Source organism: Penaeus vannamei, chromosome 2 (assembly GCF_042767895.1).
Source record: "Penaeus vannamei isolate JL-2024 chromosome 2, ASM4276789v1, whole genome shotgun sequence".
NCBI lineage: Eukaryota > Metazoa > Arthropoda > Malacostraca > Decapoda > Penaeidae > Penaeus > Penaeus vannamei.
In genome coordinates, this window is record NC_091550.1 from 39,601,597 (window position 1) to 39,611,655 (window position 10,059).

At 46.3% G+C, this 10,059-nt stretch overlaps 1 protein-coding gene across 1 annotated transcript in view; it reads left to right on the forward strand.

The window, feature by feature from the left end:
• LOC138865693 (cellulose-binding protein A-like) overlaps positions 1-9,473 on the forward strand; it is an 11,619-nt gene extending 2,146 nt beyond the window's left edge. Inside the window, exons 3-9 of the mRNA XM_070136865.1 lie at positions 1,687-1,977; positions 2,602-2,838; positions 7,368-7,652; positions 7,902-8,186; positions 8,328-8,579; positions 8,670-9,106; positions 9,345-9,473. Coding sequence (XP_069992966.1) covers positions 1,687-1,977; positions 2,602-2,838; positions 7,368-7,652; positions 7,902-8,186; positions 8,328-8,579; positions 8,670-9,106; positions 9,345-9,473 — 1,916 coding nt within the window. The remainder of the gene's footprint in view (positions 1-1,686; positions 1,978-2,601; positions 2,839-7,367; positions 7,653-7,901; positions 8,187-8,327; positions 8,580-8,669; positions 9,107-9,344) is intronic.
• The last annotated feature ends 586 nt before the right edge of the window (positions 9,474-10,059 follow it).

A 10,059-nucleotide genomic window follows, 5' to 3' on the forward strand; every position in this document is an offset into this window, starting at 1 on the left:
GAGGAGTGACTGTTGAATTGGTTGGTGGAGTAGTGACTGTTGAATTGGTTGGTGGAGTAGTGACTGTTGAATTGGTTGATGGAGGAGTGACTATTGAAGTGGTTGGTGAAGGAGTGACTGTTGAATTGGTTGGTGGAGGAGTGACTGTTGAATTGGTTGGTGGAGGAGTGACTGTTGAATTGGTTGGTGGAGGAGTGACTGTTGAATTGCTTGGTGGAGGAGTGACTGTTGCATTGGTTGGTGGAGTAGTGACTGTTGAATTGCTTGGTGGAGGAGTGACTGTTGAATTGGTTGGTGGAGGAGTGACTGTTGAATTAGTTGGTGGAGGAGTGACTGTTGAATTGGTTGGTGGAGGAGTGACTGTTGAATTGGTTGGTGGAGGAATGACTGTTGAATTGCTTGGTGGAGGAGTGACTGTTGAATTGGTTGGTGGAGGAGTGACTGTTGAATTGGTTGGTGGAGTAATGACTGTTGAATTGGTTGGTGGAGGAGTGACTGTTGAATTGGTTGGTGGAGGAGTGACTGTTGAATTGGTTGGTGGAGGAGTGACTGTTGAATTGGTTGGTGGAGGAGTGAGTGTTGAATTGGTTGGTGCAGTAGTGACTGTTGAATTGGTTGGTGGAGGAGTGACTGTTGAATTGGTTGGTGGAGGAGTGACTGTTGAATTGGTTGGTGGAGGAGTGACTGTTGAATTGGTTGATGGAGGAGTGACTGTTGATTTGGTCGGTGGAGGAGGGACTGTTGAATTGGATGGTGGAGGAGTGACTGTTGAATTGGTTGGTGGAGTGACTGTTGAATTGGTTGTTGGAGGAGTGACTGTTGAATTGGTTGGTGGAGGAGTGACTGTTGAATTGGTTGGTGGAGGAGTAACTGTTGAATTGGTTTGTGGAGGAGTGACTGTTGAATTGGTTGGTGGAGGAGTGACTGTTGAATTGGTTGGTGGAGTGACTGTTGAATTGGTTGGTGGAGGAGTAACTGTTGAATTGGTTGGTGGAGGAGTAACTGTTGAATTGGTTGGTGGAGGAGTAACTGTTGAATTGGTTGGTGGAGGAGTAACTGTTGAATTGGTTGTTGGAGGAGTGACTGTTGAATTGGTTGGTGGAGGAGTGACTGTTGAATTGGTTGGTGGAGGAGTAACTGTTGAATTGGTTTGTGGAGGAGTGACTGTTGAATTGGTTGGTGGAGGAGTGACTGTTGAATTGGTTGGTGGAGTGACTGTTGAATTGGTTGGTGGAGTGACTGTTGAATTGGTTGGTGGAGGAGTGACTGTTGAATTGGTTGGTGGAGGAGTGACTGTTGAATTGGTTGGTGGAGGAGTGACTGTTGAATTGGTTGGTGGAGGAGTGACTGTTGAATTGGTTGGTGGAGGAGTGACTGTTGAATTGGTTGGTGGAGTAGTGACTGTTGAATTGGTTGGTGGAGGAGTGACTGTTGAATTGCTTGGTGGAGGAGTGAATGTTGAATTGGTTGGTGGAGGAGTGACTGTTAAATTGCTTGGTGGAGGAGTGACTGTTGAATTGGTTAGTGGAGTGACTGTTGAATTGGTTGGTGGAGGAGTGACTGTTGAATTGGTTGGTGGAGGAGTGACTGTTGAATTGGTTGGTGGAGTGACTGTTGAATTGGTTGGTGGAGGAGTGACTGTTGAATTGGTTGGTGGAGGAGTGACTGTTGAATTGGTTGGTGGAGGAGTAACTGTTGAATTGGTTGGTGGAGGAGTAACTGTTGAATTGGTTGGTGGAGGAGTAACTGTTGAATTGCTTGGTGGAGGAGTGAATGTTGAATTGGTTGGTGGAGGAGTGACTGTTGAATTGCTTGGTGGAGGAGTGACTGTTGAATTGGTTGGTGGAGGAGTAACTGTTGAATTGGTTGGTGGAGGAGTGACTGTTGAATTGGTTGGTGGAGGAGTGACTGCTGAATTCGTTGGTGGAGGAGTGACTGTTAAATTGCTTGGTGGAGGAGTGACTGTTGAATTGGTTGGTGGAGGAGTGACTGTTGAATTGGTTGATGGAGTGACTGTTGAATTGGTTGGTGGAGGAGTGACTGCTGAATTGGTTGGTGGAGGAGTGACTGTTGAAGTGGTTGGTGGAGGAGTGACTGTTGAATTAGTTGGTGGGGTAGTGACTGTTGAATTGGTTGGTGGAGGAGTGATTGTTGAATTAGTTGGTGGAGGAGTGACTGTTGAATTGGTTGGTGGAGGAATGATTGTTGAATTGGTTGGTGGAGGAGTGACTGTTGAAGTGGTTGGTGGAGGAGTGACTGTTGAATTGGTTGGTGGAGAAGGGACTGTTGCATTGGTTGGTGGAGGAGTGACTGTTGCATTGGTTGGTGGAGGAATGACTGTTGAATTGGTTGGTGGAGGAGTGACTGTTGCATTGGTTGGTGGAGGAATGACTGTTGAATTGGTTGGTGGAGGAGTGACTGTTGAATTGGTTGGTGGAGGATTGACTGTTGAATTGGTTGGTGGAGGAGTGACTGCTGAATTGGTTGGTGGAGGAGTAACTGTTGAATTGGTTGGTGGAGAAGTGACTGTTGAATTGGTTGGTGGAGTAGTGACTGTTGAATTGGTTGGTGGAGGAGTGACTGTTGCATTGGTTGGTGTAGTAGTGACTGTTGAATTGGTCGGTGGAGGAGTGACTGTTGAATTGGTTGGTGGAGTAGTGACTGTTGAATTAGTTGGTGGAGGTGTGACTGTTGAATTAGTTGGTGGAGTAGTGACTGTTGAATTGGTTGGTGGAGGAGTGACTGTTGAATTGGTTGGTGAAGGAGTGACTGTGGCATTGGTTGGTGGAGGAGTGACTGTTGAATTGGTTGGTGGAGGAGTGACTGTTGAATTGGTTGGTGGAGGAGTGACTGTTGAATTGGTTGGTGGAGGAGTGACTGTTGAATTGGTTGGTGGAGGAGTGACTGTTGAATTGGTTGGTGGAGGAGTGACTGTTGAATTCGTTGGTTGAGGAGTGACTGTTGAATTGGTTGGTGGAGGAGTGACTGTTGAATTGGTTGGTGGAGAAGTAACTGTTGAATTGGTTGGTGGAGGAGTGACTGTTGAATTCGTTGGTGGAGTATTGACTGTAAAATTGGTTGGTGGAGTGACTGTTGAATTCGTTGGTAGAGGAGTGACTGTTGAATTGGTTGGTGGAGAAGTGACTGTTGAATTGGTTGGTGGAGGAGTGACTGTTGCATTGGTTGGTGGAGGAGTGACTGTTGAATTGGTTGGTGGAGGAGTGACTGTTGAATTGGTTGGTGGAGGAGTGACTGTTGAATTGGTTGGTGGAGAAGTGACTGTTGAATTGGTTGGTGGAGGAGTGACTGTTGCATTGGTTGGTGGAGGAGTGACTGTTGCATTGGCTGGTGGAGGAGTGACAGTTGAATTGGTTGGTGGAGGAGTGACTGTTGAATTGGTTGGTGGAGGAGTGACTGTTGAATTGGTTGGTGGAGAAGGGACTGTTGCATTGGTTGGTGGAGGAGTGACTGTTGCATTGGTTGGTGGAGGAGTGACTGTTGAATTGGTTGGTGGAGGAGTGACTGTTGAATTGGTTGGTGGAGGAGTGACTGTTGAATTGGTTGGTGGAGAAGTGTTGAATTGGTTGGTGGAGGAGTGACTGTTGCATTGGTTGGTGGAGGAGTGACTGTTGCATTGGCTGGTGGAAGAGTGACTGTTGCATTGGTTGGTGGAGGAGTGACTGTTGAATTGGTTGGTGGAGGAGTGACGATTGAATTGGTTGGTGGAGTAGTGACTGTTGAATTGGTTGGTGGAGTGACTGTTGAATTGGTTGGTGGAGTGACTGTTGAATTGGTTGGTGGAGGAGTGACTGTTGAATTGGTTGGTGGAGTGACTGTTGAATTGGTTGGTGGAGGAGTGACTGTTGAATTGCTTGGTGGAGGAGTGACTGTTGAATTGGTTGGTGGAGGAGTTACTGTTGAATTGGTTGGTGGAGTAGTGACTGTGGCATTGCTTGGTGGAGGAGTGACTGTTGAATTGGTTGGTGGAGGAGTGACTGTTGCATTGGCTGGTGGAGGAGTGACTGTTGAATTGGTTGGTGGAGGAGTGACTGTTGAATTGGTTGGTGGAGGAGTGACTGTTGAATTGGTTGGTGGAGGAGTGACTGTTGCATTGGTTGGTGGAGGAGTGACTGTTGAATTGCTTGGTGGAGGAGTGACTGTTGAATTGCTTGGTTGAGGAGTGACTGTTGAATTGCTTGGTGGAGGAGTAACTGTTGAATTGGTTGGTGGAGGAGTGACTGTTGAATTGGTTGGTGGAGGAGTGACTGTTGAATTGGTTGGTGGAGGAGTGACTGTGGCATTGGTTGGTGGAGGAGTGACTATTGAATTGGTTGGTGGAGGAGTGACTGTTGAATTGCTTTGTGGAGGAGTGACTATTGAAGTGGTTGGTGGAGGAGTGACTGTTGAATTGGTTGGTGGAGGAGTGACTGTTGAATTGGTTGGTGGAGGAGTGACTGTTGAATTGGTTGGTGGAGGAGTGACTGTTGAATTGGTTGGTGGAGGAGTGACTGTTGAATTGGTTGGTGGAGGAGTGACTGTTGAATTGGTTGGTGGAGGAGTGACTGTTGAATTGGTTGGTGGAGGAGTGAGTGTTGAATTGGTTGGTGGAGGAGTGACTGTTGAATTGCTTTGTGGAGGAGTGACTATTGAAGTGGTTGGTGGAGGAGTGACTGTTGAATTGGTTGGTGGAGGAGTGACTGTTGAATTGGTTGGTGGAGTAGTGACTGTTGAATTGGTTGGTGGAGGAGTAACTGTTGAATTGGTTGGTGGAGGAGTAACTGTTGAATTGGTTGGTGGAGGAGTGACTGTTGAATTGGTTGGTGGAGGAGTGACTGTTGAATTGGTTGGTGGAGGAGTGACTGTTGAATTGGTTGGTGGAGGAGTGACTGTTGCATTGGTTGGTGGAGGAGTGACTGTTGCATTGGTTGGTGGAGGAGTGACTGTTGCATTGGTTGGTGGAGGAGTGACTGTTGCATTGGTTGGTGGAGTAGTGACTGTTGAATTGGTTGGTGGAGGAGTGACTGTTGAATTGGTTGGTGGAGGAGTGACTGTTGAATTGGTTGGTGGAGGAGTGACTGTTGAATTGGTTGGTGGAGGAGTGACTGTTGAATTGGTTGGTGGAGGAGTGACTGTTGAATTGGTTGGTGGAGGAGTGACTGTTGCATTGGCTGGTGAAGGAGTGACTGTTGAATTGGTTGGTGGAGTAGTGACTGTTGAATTAGTTGGAGGAGGAGTGACTGTTGAATTGCTTGGTGGAGGAGTGACTGTTGAATTGGTTGGTGGAGGAGTGACTGTTGAATTGGTTGGTGGAGGAGTGACTGTTGCATTGGTTGGTGGAGGAGTGACTGTTGCATTGGTTGGTGGAGGAGTGACTGTTGCATTGGTTGGTGGAGGAGTGACTGTTGCATTGGTTGGTGGAGTAGTGACTGTTGAATTGGTTGGTGGAGGAGTGACTGTTGAATTGGTTGGTGGAGGAGTGACTGTTGAATTGGTTGGTGGAGGAGTGACTGTTGAATTGGTTGGTGGAGGAGTGACTGTTGAATTGGTTGGTGGAGGAGTGACTGTTGCATTGGTTGGTGGAGGAGTGACTGTTGAATTGGTTGGTGGAGGAGTGACTGTTGCATTGGTTGGTGGAGGAGTGACTGTTGAATTGGTTTGTGGAGGAGTGACGGTTGAATTGGTTGGTGGAGTAGTGACTGTTGAATTGGTTGGTGGAGTGACTGTTGAATTGGTTGGTGGAGGAGTGACTGTTGAATTGGTTGGTGGAGTGACTGTTGAATTGGTTGGTGGAGGAGTGACTGTTGAATTGCTTGGTGGAGGAGTGACTGTTGAATTGCTTGGTGGAGGAGTTACTGTTGAATTGGTTGGTGGAGTAGTGACTGTTGAATTGCTTGGTGGAGGAGTGACTGTTGAATTGGTTGGTGGAGGAGTTACTGTTGCATTGGCTGGTGGAGGAGTGACTGTTGAATTGGTTGGTGGAGGAGTGACAGTTGAATTGGTTGGTGGAGGAGTGACTGTTGAATTGGTTGGTGGAGGAGTGACTGTTGCATTGGTTGGTGGAGGAGTGACTGTTGAATTGGTTGGTGGAGGAGTGACTGTTGAATTGGTTGGTGGAGGAGTGACTGTTGAATTGCTTGGTGGAGGAGTGACTGTTGAATTGGTTGGTGGAGGAGTGACTGTTGAATTGGTTGGTGGAGGAGTGACTGTTGAATTGGTTGGTGGAGGAGTGACTGTTGAATTGCTTTGTGGAGGAGTGACTATTGAAGTGGTTGGTGGAGGAGTGACTGTTGAATTGGTTGGTGGAGGAGTGACTGTTGAATTGGTTGGTGGAGGAGTGACTGTTGAATTGGTTGGTGGAGGAGTAACTATTGAATTGGTTGGTGGAGGAGTGACTGTTGAATTGGTTGGTGGAGGAGTGACTGTTGAATTGCTTGGTGGAGGAGTGACTGTTGAATTGGTTGGTGGAGGAGTGACTGTTGAATTGGTTGGTGGAGGAGTGACTGTTGAATTGGTTGGTGGAGGAGTGACTGTTGCATTGGTTGGTGGAGGAGTGACTGTTGCATTGGTTGGTGGAGGAGTGACTGTTGCATTGGTTGGTGGAGGAGTGACTGTTGAATTGGTTGGTGGAGGAGTGACTGTTGAATTGGTTGGTGGAGGAGTGACTGTTGAATTGGTTGGTGGAGGAGTGACTGTTGAATTGGTTGGTGGAGGAGTGACTGTTGAATTGGTTGGTGGAGGAGTGACTGTTGAATTGGTTGGTGGAGGAGTGACTGTTGAATTGGTTGGTGGAGGAGTGACTGTTGAATTGGTTGGTGGAGGAGTGACTGTTGAATTGCTTGGTTGAAGAGTGACTGTTGAATTGGTTGGTGAAGGAGTGACTGTGGCATTGGTTGGTGGAGAAGTGACTGTTGAATTGGTTGGTGGAGGAGTGACTGTTGAATTGGTTGGTGGAGTAGTGACTGTTGAATTGGTTGGTGGAGTAGTGACTGTTGAATTGGTTGGTGGAGAAGTGACTGTTGAATTGGTTGGTGTTGGTGGAGAAGTGACTGTTGAATTGGTTGGTGGAGGAGTGACTGTTGAATTGGTTGGTGGAGTAGTGACTGTTGAATTGGTTGGTGGAGGAGTGACTGTTGAATTGGTTGGTGGAGGAGTGACTGTTGCATTGGCTGGTGGAGGAGTGACTGTTGAATTGCTTGTTGGAGGAGTAACTGTTGAATTGGTTGGTGGAGGAGTGACTGTTGAATTGGTTGGTGGAGGAGTGACTGTTGAATTGCTTGGTGGAGGAGTGACTGTTGAATTGGTTGGTGGAGGAGTGACTGTTGCATTGGTTGGTGGAGGAGTGACTGTTGAATTGGTTGGTGGAGAAGTGACTGTTGAATTGGTTGGTGGAGTAGTGACTGTTGAATTAGTTGGAGGAGGTGTGACTGTTGAATTAGTTGGTGGAGTAGTGACTGTTGAATTGGTTGGTGGAGGAGTGACTGTTGAATTGGTTGGTGGAGGAGTGACTGTTGAATTGGTTGGTGGAGGAGTGACTGTTGAATTGGTTGGTGGAGGAATGATTGTTGAATTAGTTGGTGGAGTAGTGACTGTTGAATTGGTTGGTGGAGTGACTGTTGAATTAGTTGGTGGAGTAGTGACTGTTGAATTGGTTGGTGGAGTAGTGACTGTTGAATTGGTTGGTGGAGGAATGACTGTTGAATTGGTTGGTGGAGGAGTGACTGTTGAATTCGTTCGTGGAGGAGTGACTGTTGCATTGGTTGGTGGAGGAGTGACTGTTGAATTCGTTCGTGGAGGAGTGACTGTTGCATTGGTTGGTGGAGGAATGACTGTTGCATTGGTTGGTGGAGTAGTGACTGTTGAATTGGTTGGTTGAGTAGTGACTGTTGAATTAGTTGGAGTAGGTGTGACTGTTGAATTAGTTGGTGGAGTAGTGACTGTTGAATTGGTTGGTGGAGGAGTGACTGTTGAATTGGTTGGTGGAGTAGTGACTGTTGAAGTGGTTGGTGGAGTGACTGTTGAATTGGTTGGTGGAGTGACTGTTGAATTGGTTGGTGGAGTAGTGACTGTTGAATTGTTTGGTGGAGTAGCGACTGTTGAATTAGTTGGAGGAGGTGTGACTGTTGAATTAGTTGGTGGAGTAGTGACTGTTGAATTGGTTGGTGGAGGAGTGACTGTTGAATTGGTTGGTGGAGTAGTGACTGTTGAATTGTTTGGTGGAGTAGTGACTGTTGAATTGGTTGGTGGAGTAGTGACTGTTGAATTGGTTGGTGGAGTGACTGTTGAATTAGTTGGTGGAGTAGTGACTGTTGAATTGGTTGGTGGAGTAGTGACTGTTGAATTGGTTGGTGGAGTGACTGTTGAATTGGTTGGTGGAGTAATGACTGTTGAATTCGTTGGTGGAGTAGTGACTGTTAAATTGGTTGGTGGAGTGACTGTTGAATTCGTTGGTGGAGGAGTGACTGTTGAATTCGTTGGTGGAGTAGTGACAGTTAAATTGGTTGGTGGAGTAGTGACTGTTGAATTGGTTGGTGGAGTGACTGTTGAATTGGTTGGTGGAGTAGTGACTGTTGAATTGGTTGGTGGAGGAGTGACTGTTGAATTCGTTGGTGGAGGAGTGACTGTTGCATTGGTTGGTGGAGGAGTGACTGTTGAATTGGTTGGTGGAGTAGTGACTGTTGAATTGGTTGGTGGAGTAGTGACTGTTGAATTAGTTGGAGTAGGTGTGACTGTTGAATTAGTTGGTGGAGTAGTGACTGTTGAATTGGTTGGTGGAGGAGTGACTGTTGAATTGGTTGGTGGAGGAGTGACTGTTGAAGTGGTTGGTGGAGGAGTGACTGTTGAATTGGTTGGTGGAGTGACTGTTGAATTGGTTGGTGGAGGAGTGATTGTTGAATTAGTTGGTGGAGTAGTGACTGTTAAATTGTTTGGTGGAGTGACTGTTGAATTGGTTGGTGGAGGAGTGACTGTTGAATTGGTTGGTGGAGTGACTATTGAATTCGTTGGTGGAGTAGTGACTGTTAAATTGGTTGGTGGAGTAGTGACTGTTGAATTGGTTGGTGGAGGAGTGACTGTTGAATTAGTAGGTGGAGTAGTGACTGTTGAATTGGTTGGTGGAGGAGTGACTGTTGAATTGGTTGGTGGAGGAGTGACTGTTGAATTCGTTGGTGGAGGAGTGACTGTTGAATTGGTTGTTGATGTAGTAGTGTCTGTTGAATGATTTGGCTGTGTAGTAGTGGTTGGTGGTGGATTGATTTTACAAGTGCAGGTGATGCCACCTGTGACGTTGGAGATCCATTCTACGTAAGCAGACACCCTTGTATACACTGTTGGTTTATCGAGTGTAGCACACTTGGAGGTACTATAGCTGGTTATACCGACTTGAGCAAAACGGCCGTTGCACAGCTGTACAACTAGGGGGCCACCGCTATCACCCTGTGAAGGTAACAGTGCAAGATATACGACAATGCCTGTGATCACTGAGAAAGAACACGAAAATATGAAATGTTGAAAATAATTAAAGTATAATGATATTCCTTTAAAAATAACGAAAACTCCCAAAGCACTGTGCAAATAAAACGTCTTCTTACATGACATGGGGCCTTATGAGGTGTACGCGAACACAAGACCTTAGTAGTGTCTGGCGGTAATGTGGTATTCATTTCACAGTCACTCATTCCAATAACGTCCAATGTAACTTTCAGCAGGGTATTCGACCCAAAACCATCTGATGAAAAGAAACCAAGAGTTTTTTTTTTTCTTTACAGACATAATAAACGTAGTATCGCTGACTTCTTTATTTTTATGTATTTGGTAGTAGATAAACAAAGGATCTTATGCAAAAACACAAATATTTCCTCACTGAGATGTGCACAGAAGGCTCAAATTGTGTGCTTCTACAGACACGTATACATTTCATATCAGAAATTGTATTTCATGTGTACTTGAAAGCCATTTATGTATGTAAAGGTTAGGCCTTTACTTGTGTGTGTCATCTTCCCAATATTCTTCATACTCACTGAAAGTAGTGTCACCCCATCCCGTTGCCACAACCTCTCTTCC